This window comes from Dama dama, chromosome 23, assembly GCF_033118175.1.
Source record: "Dama dama isolate Ldn47 chromosome 23, ASM3311817v1, whole genome shotgun sequence".
NCBI lineage: Eukaryota > Metazoa > Chordata > Mammalia > Artiodactyla > Cervidae > Dama > Dama dama.
The window spans coordinates 79,551,331-79,579,264 of record NC_083703.1 but is presented as its reverse complement, the minus strand read 5'-3'; the positions used below and the strand labels follow the sequence as shown (position 1 = coordinate 79,579,264).

Below are 27,934 nucleotides of genomic sequence, written 5' to 3'. Positions count from 1 at the left end.
CGGCTCTGGCCCAGTCTCTGCGGGGTCCCTGGGCCCTGTGCACACAAGGTCTGTTTGAGCCCCCTGAGCGTCTCTGGTGGGGAAGGGCTTTGATTCTAAACACGATGTCACCCCTCCTCCCGTCTTGCTGGGGCTTCTCCTTTGCCCTTGGACATGGGGTAAACATTTAAATTCTCTCAAGCATTCGTTGCCCAGTCATGCTAACGTTGCCCTGGCAGTATTCTAAGCACTTTATATATACTGACTCCCAGGTGGCTCAGATGGTCAAGTGTCTGCCTGCAATGTGGGAGACCCGGGTTCAATCCCTGGTCGGGAGGATCCCCTGGAGAAGGAAGTAACAGTACTCCAGTACTCTAGCCTGGAAAACTCCATGGACTGAGGAGCCTGATAGGCTATAGTCCACGGGGTGGCAAACAGTCGGACCAACTGAAGGACTCCACTTTCACGTTCCTCTGAAAAGACCTTAGGGAAGTAGGTACCATTACTATCTCCAGATTATAGATAAGTGAGGCAGAAAGCAGTTGAATCTCCCATGCAGGTCACCCAACTAGTTACAGCGAAACAGCTCCAGGGTTTACATCACCTTGGAATAGTGTGTGTCCAGGTCGGGCCGACTTTTTTGATAGTGGAGTGCAGTTTATTACACCGGCGGGCCCAAGGCAGAGTCTCTTCTTAGCCAAGGACCCCGACCGGCATTTGTGAAAATCTTTTATACCCCATGTGTACGTGTCCAAACCCACCACCCCAAATCCCTTGGGGCTTACAAAGGAAGGGTAAATACAATCACAATAACCCCATCATTCACGTGTTATGTGTTCAAACAGTTAATAATCAATAAGCCCGCGGTTACATTCCAACCAGTTAATAACCGATAAGCCTGTGGTTACATTCCGATAGATACTGTCTGGAGGCAGGGGTGATTAGTGTCTGTTTTCTCTTAGGTGATGAGTAACCTGGATATGATAGGTTCCCCTGTCCAGAGGGGTCTTATCCTTCCATTGTCGTTCCCACAGGCACTAAGCAGAGAGTTCAGAGCCCACTGGAGAGGTGACCGAGCACGACCAGCATGGACAGGCCTCAGATGGAGTCCAGGCCCTGTGAATTCCTTCTTCATTCCCCCCCTCTTGATGCTCTTAACTCACATTATGAGCATCATTCATAGGGATATGTTGCACCCTGGCTCTCCAACTGCCACTTAGGGAGAATGACATCAACCTTCGGGTTACAAAGTTCATAATACATTGTAAAATTCAGGGTCCACAAAGCACTGATTCGTAAGGCCCCTAGTTACATCGTGGTAAGAATTACCTGAAGCACTTGTGAAATACATGCAAATTACCAGGTCTTGCCTTAGGAAATTTGGGTGCAGTTGGGTCTGGATTGGAACTTTAGAATTTGTTCCTTAGCAAGCCCCCTTGGTATTTCTCCTCTTCCAACAAAAATAAAAAATACTGCTCTCAACAAAAGGAATCTGCAGCAACAGAATTCTGTATGGTGTGTACCTCTCTGGACTTGGGGAGCTGGGGTAACAGTGACTGGGAAGGGGCATGAGGCTGGAAATGTTCATCCAGGTGGGGATTCATTTATCAAGTGTTAAAAAAGTAAATATCGCCCTATGCTGCAGTGCCTTTCTGGATCATACTGACCAGGGGTAGGCGTGATGAAGCCGATGTACACAGTGTACCAAGCGGGGGGTAAGTACTTCAGATAAGAGAGAGAAAAGGCCTTCCCCACAAAGTGACCTTCCTTCTGGCCCTGGATGACAGGAAGAAGCTAGTCCTGCAAAGACCAGGGGAAGGCAATCCAGGCAGAAGGAGGAGGAAATGCAGAGCTGGGCGTGGCTGAGCAGCAGCAGTGAGGGGGTCTGGCTGACCTGAGCAGCTGGGGGAGAGCAGTGAGACTCGCGGTGGGACCGGTGGGCGGGGTGGCCTGTCCCCGTCTAGCACATTGTCACGCAGGACTGTAGCGCCTGCCAGTCCCCCAGGCTGGAACTGCCCCCGACGCAGCGGCCTCATTCAAACATTGCTTGCTCAGATAAGCCAAGAAGCCACTATCACAGCCTTGTTTCATGTCTTCTGAGATCATGTCACTCTCAAGAAATTACACTGCTGATCTGACTGTTTAGTGTGGACTGCATCGCTAGCCACCATCCAAGTTCTATCAGAGCAGGAAGTAAATAGTCAGGATCACCCTTGTACCTCCAGGGGCTAGCACGCTGCCTGGCACATGGCAGACGCTTGTAAGTAAATTGCTGCTGAAGGAATGAGCAAACCCTCAATGGAAACCACAGGATAATTCCATCAGTCATACTCGCCCTATTTACTTGGGCCTACTATGTGCCGGGCACCAGGCCAAGTCACTGGGGATAGATATATCAGCGAGGCAAAGAGGTTTTTATTAATTCCAGGTTCTTGAGGATTTTTTGAATGTAAGGGGCAAGGGAAAACAGGTAATAAATGAATAAATCTTTATATCTGTCTGTGAAGTGAAGTGAAGTTGCTCAGTCCTGTCCGACTCTGCGACCCCATGGACTGTAGCCCATCAGGCTCCTCCGTCCATGGGATTCTCCAGGCAAGAATACTGGAGTGGGTTGGCATTTCCTTCTCCAGGGAATCTTCCCAACCCAGGGGTCAAACTCAGGTCTCCCGCATTGCAGGCAGGCGCTTTAACCTCTGAGCCACCAGGCAAGTGCCATATCTGTCTGTAGAGACAGACAAATTAGATAGATCTACAGATAGAAGGAGAGACTGGTAGATACAGGTAGAGATACTCCAGATGACCATGTTAGGTTTGATAAATTCTAAGAAGATAAAGCAGACCAGAAAGTAACAGGGGGAGCCACTGGATGGAGGAGGGACAGCAGGATTAGAACAGGGGGGCTAGCCAAGAAGGGCCTCTCTGTGGATGGCATTTGAAATCAAGACCTGAGGGCGTTAGGCAGGGTGGCAGGTGGATACAGAGGGAACAGGAGGCACAAAAGCCTTGAGGCTGGAAAGAGCTTGGGGCTGGAGCCTGAGGGGAGAGGGAGTAGCAGGTGAAGTCAGACGAGCGCGGGGTCAGATCGTGGGGAGCAGCGCCCACGGCACCAGGAACTTCACCTTGTCCCTTAGAAGGCTGGTCCTCGGGCCTCCCCCCGGACCCACCGAGTCAGAAACTCTGGGCTGGCCCCGCGGCCTCCGTCCTAACAAGCTCTCCGGGTGGTTGTGATGCACACAAGAGTTGGTGGACCCCCGGGGCCAGGGGTCTTGCCCCAGGGACCGATCCCAGTTGCCACCCAAGCACGTGAGCACGGTCCTCTTTATTTCACTCCTGGGCAGGGGGCCCGCCCCACGCACCCAGCCAGCTGCTGCCGGCTCGGTCCTCTTCTGCAAACCACCGGGGCGACCCGGCTGCCCGGACTCGGCGGGGACCAGACGCCCAGAGCGGCAGGTGCAAAGGCGCCAGAGCCGGGGTGGGGGTGCCAAACGCGCCGGCCCAGCCCTCCGGGGCGCGGACAGGGCGCCTGCTGCAGCAGCCCCGAGGGGTGGGGGGCGCATCCCTCGCTACCCGCGGCCGCCCCACCGCGTGTGCGCCGTCCGGACCCCGGGGGGACCCCGCGGCCCGGGGCGTCGGGATTGGCCGGCTGCTTCCCCCGGGAGCCGCAGCGGCGAAGCCAGGTTGGTGCGGCCGGGCCGGGCCAGCGCCCTCTAGGCAGCGGAAGTGGCGCTCGCTGTACATCCGTCCTCCCCGCCTCGCGGAGTTGGGAGAAGGAAGGCTGGGGGGGTGGAAAAATAAAAGGAAAAGTCCCTGCACCATGTAGACCCGCGCGCCCCGCGCCCTGGCACCCCGGCCGGCCGGGGACCCCCCCTCGCCCCCCAGTCTGCGGCCATGAACGCGAGCAGCGAGGGCGAGAGCTTCCCGGGCTCGGTGCAAAGTAAGTGCTTTTCCGGGCGCAGTGCGCGCTCCGGGGCCCGGGCCCAAGCACGCCTGCGACGCAGCGGGCAGGCCCGGGGCCCCGAAATCGGGGTGACGGCCCGGAGCCGGCGTCTCGGGGACCGCGGCGGGCGCTCCGGGCTGGAGGCGCCGGGGTGGGCCGGGGGCGGGCGCTCCCGACCCGGCGCGAGGCGGGGGCGCTCGCCAGCCTCCAGAGAGCCCCCCGGGCAGGGGGCGGTGGGGGAGGGCTGGCGGCTCCGACCATCGCCCACCCGCTCGCGGCATTCCCCGCCCCCGGCGCAGCCTGGAGGTGGATTTGGGGTAACCGCGGCCACGCTGATGGGAAAACTTCTGTCTCGGTGGCCCCGAATCCTTGAAGTCTGGGGTTCGGAGGACTGCACGAGGTCTGGCTGGCTGGGCTTGCCGGCTTCCTGGAAAGCTTTGTCCACGTTCAAGGTGGAGATCTGAATGGGGAACGGGGCCGTGGGCGTGTTCTTTGAGTTTTGAGTTTGGGGTTCATTTTCATTATGATGACAGCCTTTTTCAAGCCCGTGGTCTCACCGGGCTCCTTGATTCCTTAAGTGTAGACCAGGGGCTGAGCGCGAACCAGCCACCTGGGAGCTCCAGCGCTTATTTTAAAAAAAAAGGGGGGGGGGGGTGGGAAGCTCTCTGGGCCCCACCTACCAGGCGGTGGGGCCGGGGTTGAGGGGAGGAGGTTGGCCTTGCCCTGGGCGATTCGGAGGCACAGGAAGTTTGAGAACCCCTGGCACTTGTTAGATGTTATCGTTAACGACTTGGAAGACTCTGGCTCCCAAACTTGTCTGTGTGTTCCCTGCATAACTTGGGAAAAGCGCAGATTTCCCTAAACCTCAGTCCCCATTCACCCCACCTCCAATAGACTCGGTATCTCCGAAGTGGGGCTCGGACGTGTCCGTGTTTAAACAACCCACCCAGCCCTTATTCTGATGCCCAGACAGGTTTGGAGAACTTTGCAAGGATAAAGAGGCTTCTCAGGCGGCGCCAGTGGTAAAGAACCCGCCTCCCAATGCCGGAGACGGAAGAGTCACAGGTTCGATCCCTGGCTTGGGAAGACACCCTGGAGAAGGGCACAGCAACCCACTCCAGTGTTCTTGCCTGGAGACACCCATGGACAGAGGAGCCTGGCAAAGATAAAGGAATTCTTTTTGTTGATGATGCAAAAAAAAAAAAAAATTAGACCCAGTGTTTTCTGTTGGGTCTCAGTTCATTACAGATTTTCATAGGGGATATTTTCAAATTCAAATAGGACCCCTCAGTAATAACCCCATCATGTGACATGCTGGGGACCCCTGTGCTGGCCTTTTACAAGCACCATCTCATTTAATTCTCCTAACCATCTTATGAAGCAGAAACTTCACCACATCTCCTCCCGGATATCAGTCCTACCATTAAGGAATCTCAGCAATGCAGTCACTACATCTCTTGATTCCTTGTCTTCCTCTTAGCTTGGGCACCTCAGTAGCTACAGGAAGACAGTGTTCCAGAGAAGAGAAATGTCACCATGCTCAGTGCAAAGTATCTTTTCTTAGAAGTCAACCAAATTGTCTTTCTGCACAGAGATGTCTTGTCTTGGTTGTAATGGGACATTGGACATAATGCAAATATTTTATAATTTTTTAAAAAAATTATGAAGCAAGGATGTCAACTGTATATGCACAAAGGTGGTTTTCATACTATTTAGACTCAGGGAAAATTGGGAATACTATACAAACCTTATAGTTAGTGAGAAATTATGAGGCTTAGAAAATATGCTTGTAAAAGGCCAGCACAGGGGTCCCCAGCATGTATAGTACAGAAAGACAATTTGGTTGACTTCTAAGAAAAGATACTTTGCACTGAGCATGGTGGTTGTACAAGCATTGTGCTCTATCACTGAAATCTCTTTATATATATATATATATATATAATTATTTAATGATAACACATTATTCTTGTACAACAGTATTGGGGGGAAGATTAATTTACAATGCACTATGGTATAAACAATTTTTAATTGAAAATGAATGGAAGAAAATATTTTGTAATGTTCATGGTAGCCATAGGTGGAAAGACTGTAATTTCCCTCCTTGCTTCCTCTCTCCCAAATTTTCTCTTATCAACATGAATTTCCTTGTAATAAGGCAAAGAAAACTTTTAAAGTAAAAATTCAGTTTGTCTTATTAGTTAGAGACTTAGTCATTGTATTTCTTTATTTAATAAACATTTATATAGCAGTTTCTAATATAGTGCCAGGACTATGGTAAGCACTTTGTAAATGTTAAATACAGTGTTAATTCTTGATATCATTACTATAGTGAAAAAATGTCTCTGTCAGGAATTAATTTTGCTTACAAGTAACTAAACTGAACTATACTGGCCTAATTAGAAGTCTGGAATTGATTGATTCTAGGGTTGATTTAGGGGATCAGTGAAGTAAACTTTTGTAGAGATCTTACTATTTACCTCATGTTACAATATGGCTGCAGAAGCACCTGGCATCACATCTGCATTCAAGGCTGAAGGGAGATGAACAGTGCCAACCATGTCAGCTCCCTTTTTATCATGTTTTTCCCTGAAGCTCCTCCAGCACTGTGCTAGAGGGATTCCCAAGTATGTCATGAGCCAAAATTATTCAGGCTAGTGGTTCTCATGATGGGGGAGAGGGTTGGAATAGTGGGAGCATTAGTTTTCATAATGACTGAGAAGCACAATTACATTTTATCTGAGATAGGAGATGGTCCTTTGAAGTGCAAGGTAGCCTTCTTGAAGTGCAGGGAAGAACCTTCTTGCATGAAATACCACTAGTGCCCCCACAGGGAATAATCAGGAGCATTACTTGGGTGGGTATGTTGCTGCTGGGCAGAACTGAGGTTCTGTGTGCAAGAAGAGGGGAGTGGAATAGATATTGGGCCAGCAGCTAGCCACGTCTGCCACCATGCCCGTTTTTCTTACGTGGGTCTGGTGTGTGTTGTCATTCCAAGCTGTCTGAAATTAACCTGTGGCTCCCCCTTTGTCCCATGGAGTTCCAGGTGGCACAACAGTGCTGGTGGAGCTGACTCCCGACATCCACATCTGTGGCATCTGCAAGCAGCAGTTTAACAATTTGGACGCCTTTGTAGCTCACAAGCAGAGTGGCTGCCAGCTGACCGGCACGTCTGGGGCGGCGCCCAGCACGGTCCAGTTTGTATCGGAGGAAACGGTGCCTGCCACCCAGACTCAGACCACCACTCGAACCATCACCTCCGAGACCCAGACGATCACAGGTATGGTTGGGGGGTGGGGTAGTCACTTAGAGTTGTCTGGCTGTGTCCCAGATGCCTCTACAGATCTTGTTAAAAATATAGACATCCAGGGCCCACCCCCTAGGATTGCTGATTCATTATTTTTAACAAGCTCCATGGGGAAGCTAGCTGCCTGGCCAGGTTTGGGAACTGCTAGGTTAAAACATTAAGTGGTAGCAGTTATAAATTGTCACATGCTAAACAAAACTGCCAGACAAAAACCAGGTTTTTAAAACAAAACCAAAAAAACCCCTATATACCAAGAAAAAAATACTTGCAGGAAATGGTAAAAAAGGAAAAAGTGGTTATTTGGGGTGGTGGAAATAAGTGTGTGATTCCTGAATTTGCATTATTTGTGTAAAGGACAAAAAAAAGTTTAAGAAATTTTTTAAATCTATAAACAAATATTGATGACTCCCCTTCCCTGTGCCGCCAATCAGAAAAACAGAAAAGTTCATCTGAGTTTTTGGTCGTGTCCAAAAGAAACCGCAGATGGATCCAAAAGTTCAATGTGCACAATGAAACCGTCAAAGTTGTAGGAAAAAAACTATACACAGGCGGAGACACCCAAACACTCACACACCCCTATGCTTACTCCTTTCTAATCTGCCTTAAGGGACAAGACAGACCACTTTAAATATAGTAAGTCACCCATTTATGAGATAGTTGGTAGACACACTGTTGGAACCTATGGGAAAATAGAGAATGTATTTGTTAGCTAAAGGCATTTAAATTTTTAAATCAAAAAATATATTTATTAGTACAGTGCCTTCCAAAGAAAGCAGATTATAGGATTGCCCCCCCCAAAAGAAAAAGAATTGTTATGTAGTTGCAAATAAAGTTACCATTTTTCCAAAGTAAAAGCAATGTATAAAAAAAGCCTGAAGACAACTGGGGGGAAAAAAATGCAGTACATGTGACTACGGCCTAATATCCTTCATATATTAAAAAAAAAAAAAAAAAGTCCTAAAAATCAATAAAAGGACTAAGTGGAAAAGTCAGCAAAGAGCAGCAGTTGCTGCTCAAGAGCCAGTAAGTAGACAAGGATGCACCATCGCCTCATCATCACTCAATAATAATGCAAATCAAATACTGCTTCCCTTTCCTTTCTGGAGATATTCATTCATATAAGCCAGGAAGTTTTGTGATAGCTTTCAAACTTTAATTCTTACATTTAAAATCTTTCAAATTTTAAAATATACACATTTACCCAGTATGTGCGCTTTTATAGGTATTTATCCTATAAAACTTGACAAGTAAAAATGTACAAGGGTGTTGACGGATATACTGTAAAGAAAATGGAACCTTTGTAACATATATGTCAGGAGGAGATTAGATGAATAAATGCCACAGATAGATAATGAATAATAACCTAATAATTAATTCGATGAATAAATTCAGACAGTGGAGTGTGACTTAGCTCTGAAAAGGAGAGCTAGATCTGTGTACCCACATAGAGTCTCAAGGTAAATATAAACAGGCATATATATGCACACATATTATATTCAAGGAAAGCTTCTAGAACAGAAATGAGGCAGGTAATGTTAAAGAGAGAAGTCACCTTTGCAAAAGTCGTTAGGGGATGGTGGGGACTCTGCTGAAACAGAGAAAGTTGCTCTTTGGATTCAATCAGTTAGATATTTGGGTTTTTCCAAGAAATTGAAAGATGTAAAATTTCCCAAATTTTTAAAACTTTGTTAGGAAACTTCCCTGTCAGTTCAGTGGTCAAGACTGTGCTTTCACTTCAGGGAGTACAGGTTTGATCCCCAGTCAGGGAACTAAGATCCCACATGCCAGGCGATGAGGGGGAAAAAAAAAACTTTGTTGATCAAACAAAATACATCTGGAGCTTGATCGAGCCCATCAGCCACTTTTGACTTGTTTTCAGTGTTTTGCAAACAGTTAATCGGGAGCTAAGATGGGGAGTTGGGGTACCGAAGTACCAGCTTCTACCTTATCAGTTGTACGTTGATGCTGTGTCTGAATTTTTTGGCAGCAGGTGAAGTTTTGTGGTTGTTTCCTTAATGCATTCAAAATAACGTTTCTGCTGAGATTTGTTAAGCATTAAAATATAATTGATCACCTCACAAACTTTAATCAGGTTACCTTGAGGTCTTCCCACTTTTTCCTGAGTTTCTCTTAATCTCATCTTAGAGGAAATCACCAAGAAAGTGTTCGAACTGAAACCCACCTTAGAGATGAGCCTGGTACCACCTTCTCATCTTACACCTGGACAAAGTGAAGCTGCAAGTGGAGATGAGAGATGGTCAGGGTCCCAGCACAGGTTCAAGACAGTCCTGGGACTTACGTCCCTTGGCCTTTGCCCTCATGGTCTTCTCCCTGAAGATTTAGTGTTGGGTTATCTGTTCTCAGAAACAAACTCCCAGTCACCCCGCACACCAGTGTGAAGCCTGGGACCCGAGGCCCCAGCGCAGGGAGGCCTCAAGGCTCTTCATCTGTGGCCATTGCATCTTCCTGGGCACTGAGCCTTCACTGATGCCGTTCCCTCTGCCTGAAATGCCTTTCCTGCCTTTACCTGGCTGACACCAGCTCAACCGCGAAACCTAAGGTTCAGAGCCATCTGCACACAGGACCTGGCTTCATCTCAGGACACTCCCCTCCCCTCTGAGCCACAATAGCCGTGATGATGTCCTTTCTGTTTTCCGAACGAGCTGCTTTACCCTGAGCCTTTCTATGTGTTGCTCCCTCTGCCTTGAACTGACCTAACGCTGGTGCGTGTGTCAGAGCTGGGCTTAACTGCATTGCCTCAAAGAGCCCCCCGAGACCACACACATGTGCACTGTCCTCTCAGATCAGGTCCCCGTAATTAAATGATCGTTTGCAGAACAAACTTAAGGTCTGTCCCACTGCTGAACCGTAAGCGCCATGAGGTCAGGGGCTGCCTTTGGACCCCCAGCCTCATTCCCGGCACGGGTTCTGTGTGGATGAACGCACGGGGGCCCGCGTCTCACGTCCACTGGTGAAGCTGACCCCACACCACGTAACCGCCCCTTCCTCTGTCCTAGTTCTCGGCTCGGAGACCTTCACCCACCTCCTGGCATCTCCACGGCCCCGCCCTTATTCACGGTAGCCGTGCCTCAGTTTTGCCGACCGCCCTGTATGCCTAGGCGCCCACTGCTGGAGGTTCCCCACCGCACAGAGCTGACGGGGGCGCCGCGCACCGGAGATGGGCTGCTGGACCTTCATCCCGGCCTGCAGCCCTGGGCTCTGGGCATGTCGCTCACTCAGTATTCCTCGTCTGCAGAAAGGGATTATTAAAAAGGGTACCTAATACTAGTAGGTGCTTCCCAGGTGGCTTAGGGGTAAAGAATCTGCCTGCAATGCAGCAGACGCAGGTTTGATCCCTGGGTTGGGAAGGTGCCCTGAAGAAGGAAATGGCAACCCACTCCAGTATTCTTGCTGGGAAATCCCATGGACAGAGGAGCCTGGCGGGATACACAAAGAGTTGGACGTGACTTAATGAGTAGACAACAAACAAATACTATTGGGTTGTAGAATGAGGTGTAATTGGGTTATTGTGAGACTCTGCAATAATCCAAATAAAGGACCTGGGACAGTCGTTGGACTCAGTAAACGACCGCTTTTATTAACTTGAAGGGCTTCCCTGGTGGCTCAGCTGGTAAACAATCCGCCCGCAATGCGGGAGACCTGGATTCGATCCCTGGGTGGGGAAGATCCCCTGGAGAAGGGAAAAGCTACCCACTCCAGGATTCTGGCCTGGAGAATTCCACGGACTGTATAGTCCATGGGGTTGCAAAGAGTCGGACACGACTGAGCGACTTTCACTTTATTAAGATAAATATGACTGAGCGACTTTCCCTTTCTTAGCATCAAGATGAGCGCACACCTGATGTTAGCAGGATGCTGGGTCTCTGCCTGACCCAGCTGCTCTCCCTGCATGTGCCTGCAGCTCTGCCCCCAAACAAGCAGCATCTTGCTTCCCCCCGCCCCCATTCTTCTACACTGGTTGTTTCGGTTTGCTGGGTCCAGCTTCCCCAGAGTTTGGGCTTCAACGTTGCAGCAGCAGCAGTTTGGACCGGGGTCCCTGGGGATCTTGTTAAAGGTGCTGGTGCCAGGGCTGCACCTCCGGATCCGCCTGGCTGAGGCGCGGGCATCTGCATGTTTAACAAGCTCCCTGGGGGTTCCAGGCCTTGACCCAGCTGGAAAGGTGCTCACCGCCCGGCCCCCACCCTGGCAGATTCCTCTCGATACCCACACCCAGCCCTTGTCCAGGGCCCTTGGTCCCTCCTCAGTCCTTGATTAAACCAGACCCTTCCTCCTGCTCAGCCGCTTTGGTCTTTGCGACCCCATGGACTGTAGCCCACCAGGCTCCTCTGTCCGTGGAATTTTCCAGGCAAGAACACTGGAGTGGGTTGCAATGTTGGATATAAAGTAAAATTTATTCTCTGCCTGCTAGCTTTGAAAGCTGCCTATCATTTGGCATTTGATTTGAGAACTTCTCTATAAAAGCAGTAAAATTAGATCTTGACACTGGTGAAAAAAACTAGCATCCTACATGCATTTTTCTAAGTTCCTCCCTTGAAGTCATGGGGCCTGGGATCAGGCCCCTGTGTTAAAGTCTTGGCTGCAGAGGGCCTCAGGAGCTGTGTTATAAGAGCTTGTGTTGTCTCCTTTTTAAAGTGGGGACAAAAATACATAGAAAGGCCGTGGAACTTGGTAGTGGAGAGAGTCTGGGTTCCTGAGTCAGACTGCCTGTCTGGGTTCAAATCCCAGCTATATCAGTTCCCATCCAGGTAACCTCGGGCAGGTGACTTAGGGTCTCAGGGTCTCCATTTGCCCAGCTGTAAAACGAGAGAGTGATGATGGTACTCACCTCAGAGGGTCACTGCCAGGGGCTCCCACATGATAGACACTCCAGCTGTCAGGGTTAGTTCTCATTACTTACTGAACCAGAGGACTGTAGAAATTAAGTGAAACAGCACGTGGAAAATTTTACGCAGGCTCTGACTCATGGCAAGCCTCCAGACAGTATTAGTTGAATTATCAGTGACTTTTCCTGCCTCTTCTGGTTCATGCCTACTTTTTTAGGACCCAGGTTAAAAGTCACCTCCACCTAGAAGCTAGCCATGATTTCTCCCTCCCTTCCCCACCCCCGAAGGTTAGGTTCTTCACCACTTCCTCAACCAGCGCTTATCACAGTTGCCATCAGTTTATTTGGTAACAAGCAGTCTTTAGCCAGAGAAGTGAATTTAGATGCTCCAGGGATCAGGCAGTGGCAGCAAATATGGCAGCAGGTCACTTGTGAGCTGGAGTGGGCGTCGCTGGGAGCTGGGTTAACTCCCCGGGCGCGGGCCATGCTGTCCCCCTGCTGAAGAGAGTCCCAGAACGTCCACGTGGGACAGGGCAGCTCTGACTGCAGGGATGGGCTGAGAACAGAACTCCTCTGTTATCATGCCTGAGCCTCAGCACCCCGGGTGTCCCCTCCTGACCCGCTGCTCTGCTGCTCTATCGATTTTATCTGATGTTCCAGCCTTCTCTGCACCTCAGCACGGTTGCTAAGACATCAAGTCATAGGCTTGTCCCCGCTTCCCGACAGCCTCCAGTGCAGGCTTCCTTGACGCCTCCTCGAGGAATCATCTACCACGAGCCCCAAACATCTAAAACTCTACGTGCTTCCAGGCACCCTCTGACTGAGACCCTCCACAGCCCCCGTGGGGTGAGGGCTCCCCTACTGTAAGGAGTAATCAACTTATTCAACTACAGGTGTGTCCCTGGTGGTCTTTGGCCAGAGGTCATTGACCTGGGGAAGACCCAGCCCACCTAACTGATGTTGAAAGCCTAAAAAACAGAATTATCTGAAGGCTCAGTTTGGCCTGTGGGCCTCAAAGTAGTGGGTTGTTTTGTTTTCTTTTCTTAATTTTAAATGACCCTTATTCTATATTTGCAAAACAACTAATTAATAGTAAGCAAGGTAGTGGTTTAACTTCTAGTTTACTAGACTATAATCTGCCTGGTTTAGTGACTAAGTCGTGCCCAACTCTTGCAACCCCATGGACTGTAGCCCACCAGGCTCCTCTGTCCATGGGATTTTCCAGGCAAGAACACTAGAGTGGGTCGCCATGTCCTTCTCCAGGGGATCTTCCCGACCCAGGGATCAAACCTGGGTCTTCTGCACTGCAGGCTGACTCTACCGACTGAGCTACGAGGGAAGCCCCATAATCTCCCTGGAGCAGGGACTAATCAGTCTTGCTTTCTGGCCACCCAGCAGCAGGCCTGGCACATCCTAGGCGCTCAGTAAAAGTTACCAAGTAAATGCAGGAGGGGGCGCGGTTCGGATTCAACTCGTTCAAGTCCATGAGGTTCATGGCACGGCACCAGCTCCATCATGAGGGCCCGGTGAGGGTAGCTCTGGGACTGGTGGGCGCCAGATGCTGGAGCCAAGATAATAGAGATGCTTCCCTTGGAGGATTCCAAGCTCGTCCGGGAGCGGAGGAGAACTTAGTTGTAAGACACACAAGCCCAGCCATGTGTGACAGTACCCCCTCGTGCAGAGAGTTCATGGAGTAGGTTGGTCTTGGCAGGGAAAGCCACGGGGGAAAATGATGAGTGAGATCACACGCATGATCGACCTTGAGAATCTCACCGGCCTTTGGGAGGAAGACAGCGGGAGCGGGGCATATCCTCCCGATGGTCTGGAGGTGGGGAAGTTGATCCCTGCTGCTGAAGGGGAGCTCTGACCACAGTGGCTGGAGATGATATAGGGCATATGGGGTAGCAGCCCCTGCTTTGATCTGGCCTTTATTCAGAAGGAGCTAGGGAGCCACTGAAGGTTGTCAAGTGTGTGAGCAATTTAGTGAAACAAACTAGGTCGTGAGTTACCCGGAGGATCCGGCAATAATAATAGTAACAGCTAATTCTTGTGTGTGTGTGTTAGTCGTTCAGTCGTGTCTGACTCTGTGACCCCAGGGGCTGCAGCCCGCCAGGCGCCTCTGTCCATGAGATTTCCCAGGCAAGAACGCCGGAGTGGGTGGCCATTTCCTCCTCCAGAGGATCTTGCCCACATCAGGGATGGAACCCACGTCTCCTGCATGGGCAGACGGATCCTTTACTGCTCTGCCACCTGGGAAGCCCGGCTAATTCTTACGTGCTGCTTGTTATTGTGCCAAGCAGTTTTCTCACTGTGTGAAGCAGGTTTTTACAACTTCAGTTGTTAGCGAATTTAACGTTTAATTCAAAAAATTAAAATTTTGCAACATATATTAGATACTAATAATTATTATCCCCATTTTACCAATAATGAACTAAAGCACAAAGGCATTAAATAACTTGATCGAGGTGACAGAGCCAGATAGGGGCTAGAAGCCAGACCTGGGGCTGGAAGCCAAGCTCTCAGACCACAGAAGCTGTGCGTCTGGCCACCCCTCAGCACCCTTGGTAAAGTCCTCATCGTGGTCTTTCTCGAAAGAACCCGCTGGAGCTTCAGTGAAAGACGGAGATCCCCAGCCTCCTCCTTGACAGCCCCATCTGGGTGGTTCTGAGCGGGGTCCTGGGAGTCTGGGCCAGTCAGTGAGGCTCAGGTTAGTTCAGATGCTTTTGGTTGCTCTTAACACTAAGCTTCAAGAGGGCTGGAGTGTGAGCTCCTCCCAGGATAAGAGCTGGCCGGGCAGACCCAGGGTTTCTGCATTGTCTTGCTCTCCCGGGCCGTAATGCTCCTCGTGGCCACAAGGTGGCTGCTTTCCTCCTCAAGTCTTCACTCAGCCCAGCTCAGGGACGCGGAAAGGGACCTTCTCTTTAACAGAGAGGAAATGCTTCCCCAGGAATCCCAGGTTCCATTGGCTAAGATGGGTAACAGGCCCAGTTCCACTGTCTTGGTGTAGCCAGGCCAGCAAGGGTCATGGAGAAGGGGCTTAGCTGTGGAATTCAAGCCGAAAGCCCTTCTGGCCACCCACTCTCCTGCCACTGCCCTCCTGGAATAGTCTCGGGCAGCAGTTCTCAAAGCTGGTATGCAAAAGAACAGAAAATGTGTGTAAATTACAGCTATAAATATACCCAGACCTCGCATCAGAATCTCTGCTTCCTGATCAGTTTAGAGAACCACTGGGCCAGGAGAGAGGCAGGAAAGAACTCTATCCTGGCAGTGTCTAGAACTCTGGACACTGTCGGTGGCGATGTCTGGCACATGGGTGCTTCTTTTTCCAAAATAGATGATATGTCCACAGCAAACCACAGTGTCTTTGTCCCAGTTCCGAACCACAGGGCAGGCAGGTCTGATCAGTCCAGCTTCTGTGCCCGTGTCTGCCCCCAGACCAGCCGGCTGCCACAGAGAGAGGGGCAGGGGCAGGAATCAGAAGCTGGCGTTGGCCTCAGCCCTTGGAACCGGGACCTGCAGATCAGTTGTGGATGACATGAGGGGAAACCCTTTAGAAGAGCGAGAGACCACCTTTCCTTACAGAATTCCTTACAGAATTCTCCCAGGAGTGAATGCTGAGTTTGATTCACTCGAATCACGACCCCTAAATGTGAGCCGTGAGCATGGACAATATGGGGAAAAGCAAACAGTAGATTTAAGTATGTGACTGTGAAGGAGTAGCCTTGATTTGTAAAGATCATTTACAAGTAAATGAGAAAAAAGTCAAAATTTAATAACAAAAAATAAAAAGACAGAGCTAATAGCCTGAATAGGCAGTTCATAAAGAAGATATGTGAATGAATAAAATATAGTGAAGAGGGATTCTTTACCAATTATGAAAGAAATGCAGATTAAACTAAAATGATCTCATATTGTCCTGTCAGATAGTCTGTGTGATAGCCAAGGTGAAGGGGAGAATATATATTGATTTAGATTTCCCTGAAGGTCTTATAGTTATGAGTCACCAAGCCATACAATGACCGTTCCATTTTGACCTGATTCTTCAGCTTACAGGAAGGTATCCCGAGAAACTAAAGAGATAAGTTAAAATTTTTGGATAGCTGTTATTTATAAAGGTAAGCCCCTAGAAACCAACGCAATGTCCAAAAAAGAGGAAAGGGTTCATTTAGCCGGGACGGCCAAAATGGTGGCACGTTATGTAGCCGTGAGAAATGGTGTTTTGGATGAATTAATAACGTGGCAGCATGCTTTCACATAGCAAAACTGTTTAATAAAATTGTTTAATCATTTAATAAGAAAGAAAAGAATACAAAATGATTTAAGCCGTGATCTCAGTTCTATATTTTTAAAATCTATGTAAAAAGAATCCGTGAGTCATCTGATCCATCACTAACTCAACAGGTGTTCCTTGAGCCCCTGACCTGTGCCAGAATCCTGTGAGGCTCTAGGAGACAGTGATGGAGGGGAATGCACGTCCTCACTGGGCTCATCCAAGCGAATGGCGGAGAGGAAGGTCATCAGATACTTCACCACGTAGCTAGTTACAGCGGAGATGAGGGCTTTGGGGAGAAGTACAGAATTCCACGAGCGCGTCGTGCAGGGGGCCCGTTGCCACGTGGGGACGGCGTTGCTCTGCTTTTCTTCTCCACGCTTTTCTGTGCTCCCTGGATATTCTCCAGTCTGCGTTTTCTTTTGTGTTGACAATATAATACACTTTTAACTTTAAAAAAGAGAAAAGGATTAAAACTGGAGTTTTTAACTTGAGGAAGAGAAAGAGAAGCCACGGGACTTGGGGGACGTGGACGACCTCAGATACTCGCAGGGCAGTTTCGTGGGAAGAGCTGCAGGGGGCCCCGTGAGCTCAGCGGGCCTCAGACCCCAGTGGGTCCTAAGCTCAGAGAGCGGTTTTGGCTCCCTATGAAATTCATGAGACAGTCTTACTTTTTAAGCAACATCATGAGTGAATGACTGAACACCCGAGGTACTCCTGCTACAAACCGAGACTGCATATAACAAGCTGTGTGTTTCAGAGGTTCAGCTGGGCACAGCGGCAAGCCAGGGAGAGCCCCAGAGTCAAACAGAACCGAAAGCAGGGGTGAGGCTGTGAGCTGCTGGGGGCGCAGGGAGGGCGTGGGGGCTGATCCAGAAACACTGCACTTGATTGTAAGAGCCGTACCCACGGGGGAGGCAAGGCCTTGAACTCTGGGAGAAAGTTAAAAATGAGACTCCCCCATTCCACCCACACCCCCAGAAAGCAGCAGCTCATGCTACAGATCACCCCAGTGGAAAGAAGGGTTGAGAACATTCTTCCCTGGGGGTGAGTTCGCGCCTCTGCTAGAAGCGCTTCCCCCGCTCAGCAGATCTGGGCGCTTGGGGTTGTCCCTGCTGCCTTCACGTCTGCTGGACACTCAGATTCCACTATTTATGCCAAATCTGAAGACAGACAAGGGACCCCCCAAGTGACCCCTCCAGTTGGATGCCTCCCCCAAAGACACCAAAAGCACGTGCAAAAGGCAAAAATAGACCAGCAGGACTGCCCCAAACTTCTGTGCGCCTAAGGAAACAGCCAGCAGAATGTAAAGGCAGCCTCCTGGGTGGAAGGAAATACTTGCAAACCAGATTTCTGAAAAGGAGCTGCCGCCCAGAATACTCTCACGGTTCCCTTTGCTGGGAGTCTCCACAGAAGAGATGCTGAGGCTTGTGGGGGCGGGGCAGGGGGCGGTCAGCAGACAGGCCGGCGTCTCCAGGGAGGGTGGGAATCCCAGGCTCAGGACCATCCCGAACCCCGGACTCACCTCCCGGAGGGTTACAGACTCCGCAGCCGGACTGTAGGGAGTGCCTGGCCACCCTCACAACCCCCCACCCCCCCACCCCCGTGCCCCCAGTCTTCTTTCTGTCCCATTTACGTCGGGGTGGCATGACCAGCCGGAGGAGCCTGTGGGTGCTGTGACCAGGGGAGCCCCCCGGTCCCAGACAAGTGGTTGCTCCCCCTCAGCCTTGATCATTCCCGCTCAGAGTCTGGCGCCCAGTTCTGTTCAGCTGTAGGGATTAGTGTTTATTAAGACTCAGCTGAGGCCACATCCTGCACTCCTGATGCTCTCATGTAGCTTCCTGATATCCTTGTGAAGCCGGCACAGTGATTATCCCCACTGACGGGCGAGGAAACTGAGGCTCAAACGAGATCCTCGGCTGGCCTGAAGTACCCCCCGTAGGAAGTGGCTGAGCCTGGACTCACGTCAGTTCAGAGACACGTGATAACACCTGAAGCGGGGCTGCAGCTGGGAATCAGCGAGATGGCTGCCGGCCCGGAGGCAGTCACCAAGGAATTGTCTCTGCACGTTTGTGAATGACCTGGATTATTATCAGGAATCACTGCTTTACTCACTTTGGCGGAGATGTGTGCATTTTTTGGGGGGGGAGCTATGTGTGTTCGGTTTAATTTTTGTTTGAAATGTCTCCTGAGATACTGCAGGATGATTCAGATTGAAGATGAAAAGTAACTGTGCCCAGAAATACCTAGAAATAGTAGTAGGGGGTCAGTTTGATATTGATGAAGCAAGTTTTGTTGCTGGAGAAACAACCATTGGGTTTTGCAAAGCAACAACTGAGAGAGATGGATTCCCTCAGTTAGACAAAGTTGGGTTAGGGTTTACTGCCGAGCTGCATGGAAAAGTACGGTCTGCACCATTAGTTCTCAGACTTGTGTTTATCAGAATCACATGGGCCACCTATTAGACCAGATTGCTGGGCCCACCCTAGAGTTTCTGGTTCAGTAAGCTGGGGTGGGGCCCAAGAATTTGCCTCTGTAGCAGATTCCTAGGTAAGTCCAGTGCTGCTGCCTGGGGACCCAGCACTGCTGGCTGGGGGCCACACTTGGAGAACCAGTAGCTAAATCCCACAGATGAAGCATCTCAACAAGAGGCAGGTGTAGTTGATCAGGTCATCAGAGAGACTTGGCAAGAAGATGGAACTCCAGTTTGTCAGAATCTTTTGCCAGCTTTAAACAAAAGCCGCTGAACTCCCTGCTACATGTTTCAACTGAGAAGAATGGAAACCATGAGTTTGCTCAAATGCCAAACGCTGGTCCACCTGGTTGTTCTTTGACATACGTTGGGATGAAGTTGTCATTGCTCAAGGTGCCCAAGAGGTACATGCCAGGAATGTGGATTTCCTGTCAAATGTTCAATGAAGTCTCAAAGAACTCATTCAATACATATAAAATGTCTAAGGAATATCAATATATGTAAAATACCTAAAAGGAATATGAAAGCGATGCATTATCATGTGTTGAATTGACAGCTTTTAAAAATTTATTGTATATAAAATAATGTGACATCTTACGGTCTATAACATCTTAGCTTCAAAGAGAGAGAATGTTTAAGAGAAAATATAACTGGCACCTCAGACCTTTGGCATGAGTATTACTGCTTCAGCCAAAGCCGAAATAAGGAATGATGTCAGGCCCGTGTTGATTTAAAGAAGTGTACTTTGTAAATACAGTGGAGAAGTGTCAAAGGTGGTGCCTCCGTGACTGAAGTTTGGGAAGCAGAACGTGACGTGGGCTCTCAGAATCATCAGGAGGGCCTCTCAGCCAGACAGGTTCACCGGAAGAAGTCCCAGAGGCCGTATTTACTCCTGTCTGCAGCCAGATCTCCATGTGACGATTACAGGAAGAGAGAAAATACATATTCCCAAACTGCAAACTATAAACTTAATTAACAAAGCAGTGAAAACAATTTTAAGAAAAGACATTTGGGACTGCTTGTTTTACCTGCTATAATGACAAAAGTTAAAGATGATAATGATGTTTGGTCTTCTTTTTATTCTTTTTCCCCTAAAACTTCAGTGAGAATATAAGGTTGTTTGGTGTGTTGGTTGGTTTTAGGAGTGCTTGAAGAATATTTGTGTTTAGAGAGTATTCGTAGTTTGCCCAGAATTCCTTCAGTCAGTTCCTTTCTGGTTTTTGTAAGGATTTTGTGATAAAGCTTATGAAAGTACAGTACCTAATGCATTTGGGTGAAGTTAACAGAAAACCTACCTGGTATAAACGATAGGACATTTCTTGTTTATTTAATGAGTGTAGATTTGAGTGGGTTTCAGGACTCTGGCTCAACATCTCGCTTTATGGTTACAAAGTGGCTGCCTGAGATCCAGACATCACATCCTCATCAGACGTGTCCAAAGACAAATAGTAGGGCAACCAGGGCAGCAAGAATGAGTTTTCCTCAACGACCTCTCTTTCTGCCCCCACCTTTTTTTTAAATCAGGGAGAACATCTTTTCCAGAAACACCCCCAGCAGATGTTCTCTAGGGTCTCATTGGCTAGAACAGGGTCACGTGATCACCCCTAAGCAGCAAGAAACAGTGGGAAAACAATCTAACATATTTATTCTCACAAAGGAAAGTAGGCAAAGGGAGAAGCTACTGGGTATTCATATTATGAAAATTAATAATCATCCTATCTTTCAGTTTCAGCTCCAGAATTTGTGTTTGAACATGGCTATCAAACATATCTGCCCACGGAAAGCAATGAAAACCAGACAGCCACTGTTATCTCTGTCCCTGCCAAGTCACGTGCCAAAAAGCCCACCGCCCCACCTGCTCAGAAAAGGCTTAACTGCTGCTATCCAGGTAAAGGCAACTTTGAGTCCTGCTTGGGTAGAGAATGTGACGTCTAACAGGTCCAGGGCTCGAACTCCTGAATTCCCAACAACTGGACAAAGATGTGCTCCAAACTGCCTGGCTTAGAAATCAACCCCACAGAATTTTCATCGTTACATATGACCCACCTCTCACTGTCTCTGGTTGCCGTGCACTTGGGTTCTAAGACTTTAACAGCAAGGATCTTTGAATGGGACTAATGAGAATTTCAGATTACTGTGAATTTTTCTTGGTGCCACAGCTTAGGAAGATATCCAGAAAAACTGTCCCTTATTTACTTTAAAAAAGGGAAACAAAAAAATTTATTTGGAAATAATTTCAGACTTAGGGAAAAGTTGCAAAAATAGTACAAAAAGTTTCTGAGCACCGTTTTGTTATTGTTCAGTCGCTAAGTCGTGTCTGACTCTTTTCCACCCCATGGACTGCAGCATGCCGGGCTCCCCTATCCTTCACTGTCTCCTGGAGTTTGTTCAAATTCATGTCCATTGCAGTCGGTGAAGCTAGCTAACCATCTCATCCTCTCCCGGCCCCTTCTTTTCCCTTCAACCTTTACCTTTCATCTGGATTTCCCAAATATTAACATATTACATTTGCTTTGTTTTTTTTCTGGTGGTTGGTGGTTTAGTCGCTCAGTCGTGTCTAGCTCTTTGCGACCCCATGGATCACAGCCTGCCAGGCTCCTCTGTCCATGGGATTCTCCAGGCAAAAATACTGGACTGGGTTGCCATTTCCTCCTCCAGGGGATCTTCCCAACCGAGGAATCGAACCCAGGTCTCCTGCATTGCAGGCAGATTCTTTACCAACTGAGTTACAAGGGAAGCCCCTGTTTTTTTCTAAATATACATATATTTCCCCCACAGTTGTAGACATGACTTTTACCTCTAAGTACCTCAATATATACTTCCTAGAAACAAGGAAATTCTTTTATAAATCCACAGTATAATCATCAAAATCAGGAAATTAACATTGATAAATGCTGTTATCAAACTGCTTTGTTAAGATTATGCCAACAGTCTCATTAACATCCTCTGTATCAAAAGAAAAATATTTTCCCCTTGGTCCAGGATCCAATTTGAGATCACACATGGCATATAGTTCTCATGTGTCTTTGGTTTCCTTTAATGCTAAGCTTTTGTCTTTCATGAACTTGATATTTTTGCAAAGTAACCGGCCAGTTATTGCATCAAACGTTCATCACTTTGGGTTTGTCTGATTAGATTTCGGTGCAGCAGTTTGAGTAGGACGCACAGAAGTGATGTTCTGTGCTTCTTGATACCTGGTATGAGGATTCACCCTGATACCTGCTGGTCCCGTTACCATGGTATTAGTGTTCATCCGTGGGTTAGGGAAGTTGCTTCGCTGTTTCTCCATTCTCAAGTGACTGTTTCCCTCTGGCATTGATCTTTCCTTGCCTTTTTAAGGTTGCCAGTTCAAGACTGCCTATGGTATGAAGGACATGGAACGTCATTTAAAAATCCATACTGGTAAGTGGTCACACACATCCCCCCTCTGCTGGGAGGTGAGGGTCCAGACAGGTCAAACACATGATATGACACAGACCTCATTGGTCATCTCGGGAATACAAACACAAATGAAATAAAAACAAGACGCTGTTTCTACACATGATTTTGTCAGAAAATGTTTAGAGCAAGAAAACTCAGTGCTAGAATCGATATGAGCAAACTTAGGAGTGGAAATGTGAACTGGTGTGGGCATTTTGAAAATTGATCTGCCAGAATTAATTACAATTTAAATGCACCTGCTCTTCTCATCTGGAGGAGAATATCCTGTAAGCATGTGTGTGTATGGTGTGTAATGACCGGTAAACAGAGCAAGAAGGGGGAGAATAGTAACTTTTCACTGAGGTATCTTTACACTGCATCATTGGATGGATACCTGAGTGTGTTACTTTTGCAGTTTCCAAGGGGAAATTTAACAAAAACTATTTTAAAAGAAGAAAAAAAGATTGATGCATGGAAAAGAAAACCATGATGATTTCTTGTGATTTAACTTTCTTTAATGTATCATTTTTGTGTCTCCCAGACTTTACACATGGAGAAAGAATTGCTTTTAGGCTATTTTTAACAAAGTATTAGATGCTTATAAGTCAAATGATATAGTCATGTATAAATTCAATGAGTATCCATGTATATGAGGGAGGGACGCTGAAATTTGTCATGGGCATCACTAATTGCCCAAAATCTGCTCCTTAGCTTCAGATAAGTATCTATAAGATAAAATAAAGAAGACAGAATATCCAGCAGTTATCTCAGATATTCCTTGGCCAGGGCCAGTGATTGCTTTGTTGCACTGGGGTCACCATCAGGTCTAATCAGCCTCACAGCATCTTGTCATTTGAATTTCATCAAGTTATCAGACTCTGAAATTATTACGTTCCAGGTATTGGTAAGCATTCTCAATGTACCAAGCAGTAAATCTCTCCTGGTGGGTTTCCTCTGTTGAAGTTCCATCAGTCACATAGAGCATATTCATCATTGCAAGTGCAAAGTGCTATCATGATTCATGAAACTTAGGGAAATATTATAAAAGTATCAGTGAGGACAGTGACCTGAAGTTCACTGCTGCAGACCCTCAGGGAGCTTCCTTTCCTCCCAGTTAACCAGGTTGGATTTGTAAGGTGGTTTCTGTGTAACTGCAGCGCCTCCGTTAACATCCTCAAGTCTGAGAGCTGACGGCGTGCCCTTGCCTTAGAAGGGGTGTGGCCAGGACCAGCAGGAGCCGGACTCTTTGCCAGCAGCGCTGGCCAGAAGCCACCCGCCCAGCTCCCCCACTGTCCAGCATCGGTACACGGGCTGGCACCCACGGATGCTGCGTAGCAGCTGACAGTACTGAGAAGTGATGGTTGCTGGATTTTCTGACTACGAACATTTTTAATAATAAAATTGTAATCTTTAATACACTTCTGTAAATGTATTCTTAAATCCCAGATGTTTTTTCTATGAAGATAGTGATGACCCTTGACTGACAATTGACTTTAGCACTTAGCTATTTAGGATTTGGTCAAAGTATGTGTTTGGCATGTAAAAAGTGAAAATCCTGACTCACTGCCTACCTCCTTCGTATCTGATACCTGCCCAGAAGTCATCAGTCTTTAGAGTCCAGCGCGTCTCATCCTTAAATTTTGGCTGATACTAGGCTTGCTGTGCTGTAACAGAGAAGCTCAAATGCCAGCTCACACATGGCAGGGCTTATGTCTGTCTCACATGACTGCCCAGAGGTAAGCCGGCGGTCTAGGCAGAGAGGCAGCTGTGTTCTGGGAGGTCGTCTGGGGACTGACGCTCCCTCTAGTGTTACCGTGTGTTAGGTACATATCCACCCTCTGCAGCCGTGCTGTCCTCACATGTGCGTCCACCTCCACGTCTTGGGAACAGCTGGCCAGACAGGTGCAAAGAGAGAAAGTAAAAGTCAAGCAATTTCCTTTTAGGAAAGGAGCACATTCCCCTTCTTTGCTCTTTGATTGATGATGACTTTATCGCAGAATCACCCCTGGCTGCAAGTGAGGCTGAGAAATGCATTCTTAGGCTGGTAAGCCATTAGCCCAGAGACTGAGTTTTAGGCTGTGTCTGTTATGAAAAAGAAGAAACACAAACGGGTATAAAAGACAATGTCCCTCATTTTTACTTAGCTGCACTTTAAACATTTGAGTTGCTTTCTATTTTTAATTGATAAGGAACTCATATTCGCTGTCAGAAAAATTAGAAAATACTAATAAACAAAATAGAAGAAGCAATTCCCCCTCTCCCAAGATGTTAGCTCTTTGCCTGTTATCCATCTAGTTTTATTTATTATTATTATTTCTTTATTTGACTGCACTGGGTCTTAGCTGCAGCATGTGGGATCTAGTTCCTTCACCAAAGATTGAACCCTAGCCCCTTGCATTGGGAGTGCAGAGTCTTAGCCTCTGAACCACCAGGGAAGCCCCATCTAGTTTTATTTTTTAACTGGAGTATAATTGCTTTATAATGGTGTTCTAGTTTCTGCTGTCCAACGAAGTGAATCAGCTATGTGTGTATGTATGTTTAAGTATATATATGTAATATACATATGTTACATATATGTAATATGTGTGTGTGTGTGTATATCCCCCCCACCACCCCACCCTCCGGGTCATCACAGAGCACCAAGCCAGCTCCCTGGGCTGTCCAGCCGCCCCCACTCGCTGTCTGTTGACGACTAAAACCCATCCAGCAGGTCTCGGGGGGAGTTTCAAAATATTCTTGGGTGACTCTGCCTTCCTCTTTTCTAAAGGCAGCGGGAAGTAAGCCTTTTTCCTTTTTCATCTTGTTCCCTGCTGCCGCATGTGCTTGTTTGAAGGCGACAAGCCCCACAAGTGTGAAGTCTGCGGCAAGTGCTTCAGCCGGAAGGACAAGCTGAAGACCCACATGCGCTGCCACACGGGCGTGAAGCCCTACAAGTGCAAGAGCTGCGACTATGCGGCCGCCGACAGCAGCAGCCTCAACAAGCACCTGCGCATCCACTCGGACGAGCGGCCCTTCAAGTGCCAGATCTGCCCCTACGCCAGCCGCAACTCCAGCCAGCTCACCGTGCACCTGCGCTCCCACACCGGTAAGTCCTCCGTGCGGCCTGTCGCGTCGATCGCCGGCACCTTCAGGTGTTGAGTCCCAGCCTCGGGAAAGGAACTGCGCACGTCAGTTCGTCCCCCAGTGGGCCGTCTTGCTCTTCATCTGCTCAGAAGCGTCTTTCTCTGTACAACAGGCGAGAACAGTAAAGTTACAACTTTATGCCTATCTTTATGTAGCTCTGTAACTCACTCACTAGTATTTAATCAAGAAGGTGCTCTAAATGCATTTTTAGTAAATGCCTGCATAACACATGCTTAGACATTTCAGTGATTTTTTTTAAAGAATACTCATCAGTTCAACATGGGACAGCTTGATGGAAAAACTCAGCAGAGTAGGTAACTTAACAAATTATGTATGTTTTCCTTTTCACAAGTGTGTGTTTGTTAGCTTTTGACTCATTGACGCTGTGTAACAACCACCACAAAAATCTCAGTGGCATATTATATTAGTAAAAGCATTTATTGCTCACATACTTCAGGTCAGCAGGGGGTTGGCTAGACATTCCATTGATCTTTGCAGGGCTTGGTCATGCGTGTGGAAAGGGGCAGGTGTCCACTGACCTTGGCTGGGCATCTGCTGGCTGTCCCCTGGCTCTGGCCGGGGCAGTCTGACTGTGTCCACATATCTCGTGGCCTCCTTCTGGGACCAGTGGGCTACTCCACGCTTGTCCTTCCATGAGGATGGCAGACAAAACAAGCATGCCCCAATGTGTAAGCTCATTTCAAGCCTCTGCTTGCATCCCATTGGCTAAAGTCAGTTACCTGATTGGACCTGGTATCGAGGGGTGGGGCTGAGCTCTCCCACAGTGGAGGGTCATCAAAGGTTACATGGTGGAGGCCATGAACCAACCAGGGTTCACTCCACCCTCATCCACTTCCCTCTGACACGCACATGCTTTCTTGCTCTCCCCAGACCCCCACAAATCACATCTAATCATAGAATCAGGTTTAAAGACCAGGATCCTATAATCTCCATCATGTACAGATATGGCCTCTCTTGACCTAGAGCCTTTTGAATTTGAAATAAAAAGACAAGTTGTCTGCCCCCACACTCCCAACACACAGCAGTGAAACACGGTCAGAATACGTACAGTAATCCTGCCATACCAAAGGGGGAGGACAGAAGGCACTTGGCTGTCACTGGGCCACAGATTTCTGAACTCTCTCTGGAAAGATGCTTCCAGGTCCCCCAACTCTGAGGACAGGGAATGTTTCTTGAATAAGCGTTGACCCAGCTGCCTGGTTTTCGGCTCTGTCCCCTGCAGCATCCTTTCCTCACCTTCCTTCACCACTTCTGGAAAGGAGTGGAAATGTGCTTTTGAGAAACTTTCTCCACCTGCTTCCTTCCTACAGAAACTTGGGATCTTTTTGGATTTTATTTTACTGTAGACTGGTGAGCTACCTTTAAAACGTTGTGCATTTCCTCGGTATCTGTGTCAGAAGCCACACCCATACTCCTCTTGGAGACTTGCCTTTCTTCTAAACCTAATTATAGACGCTTTTGGCATGTAACCTTCTGGAGGTTGAAACCAGTGAGGCTTTTAGGAATTCTTGTCCAGCTGAGAGGACTTAGCTGGCACCAACTTTATTCTTTTGGAGATTTTAACAAGGAACCTTATGCTTATACCCCTCTTTCCTCATTTGTTCTTCCCTCTGAGATCAGTTCCCTGGATCTGATCTTTGTCCCCAGGCTTTTGTCTTACTTTGAAAATCTTTCACTGGTTGGAGATGAGAAGCTTCATCCAGCCCAGCACTTCTTTGAATTTCTATATTGTCTCTAAATTCCATTTTGAAATGGCCTGTTCTTCTTTGAGTTTGTCTCTTTCTTGTGGGACCTTATCAGATGCAGCTTGTAAGACACTTTCACTGTTCTACTTAGAACTAATCTCTTTGCTCAAATCCAAACTTCAGTGGGTATACTTTCTGTCTTCTGAGTTAGAACAGGTGACAGTTTTACCAAACTGTAAATACTGGCCATTAATTAAATACTGGCCATTGCCACTATTCCCCGCTTCTCCCTGCCACCCAGTCCCAGTCAGCGTGACATACTTTAGTTTTCTGTTAACGGCAGCACTAGTTTCTGGATGCTAACATGTGTATCAGTTATCTAATGTCACAATGATGCTGTGTAACAAAAGGCCCCAGAAAACCTCAGTGGATGTAACATGCCTTCTCTGCTCGTGTTTGGGGATCAGCTGAGTGTCACCTGGTCAACTCCGCTGGTCTTCGCTGGGCTCACTTACAAATCTGAGAGTCTGCCGGCTGTGGCTGCGTGTCCAGTGGCCTTGGCTGCAGCAGTCCAGCTCTGCCCCGCCTCTGTCACCTTCCTTCTAGGACCAGCGGGCAAGGACAGGATTGACCTTCTCGTGGCAATGGATGACAGAGGTACCCGTGGGCAAACCCTAATTCACAGACCCTGATTCAAGGCGTTACTTGTACCAAGTCTAGTTAACATACCATCCGCCAAACCCAGTGACATGATTGAGGCTATTTGGGGGGTCATGGAAGGTCACCCTGCCTCTGCCGGGAGAGCCTGCGTGATCACAAACCGGGAAGAGGCCGTGGCTGCAGAGAGGGCCAGGAGTTGGGGACATCTGGGGACATCAA

General features: G+C 48.2%; 1 protein-coding gene across 3 annotated transcripts in view; it reads left to right on the top strand.

Annotated features, from left to right (window-relative positions):
• The first annotated feature begins 3,705 nt into the window (after nt 1-3,705).
• ZFP64 (ZFP64 zinc finger protein) overlaps nt 3,706-27,934 on the top strand; it is a 72,009-nt gene continuing 47,780 nt past the window's right edge. For 2 of the 3 annotated variants that reach the window (XM_061127528.1, XM_061127526.1), the window contains exons 1-5: nt 3,706-3,913; nt 6,954-7,193; nt 20,533-20,694; nt 22,146-22,208; nt 25,060-25,311. In XM_061127528.1, the coding sequence (XP_060983511.1) occupies nt 3,868-3,913; nt 6,954-7,193; nt 20,533-20,694; nt 22,146-22,208; nt 25,060-25,311 (763 nt within the window). In that variant the 5' untranslated portion in view covers nt 3,706-3,867. The remainder of the gene's footprint in view (nt 3,914-6,953; nt 7,194-20,532; nt 20,695-22,145; nt 22,209-25,059; nt 25,312-27,934) is intronic. The other variant, XM_061127527.1, reaches the window with a different exon arrangement.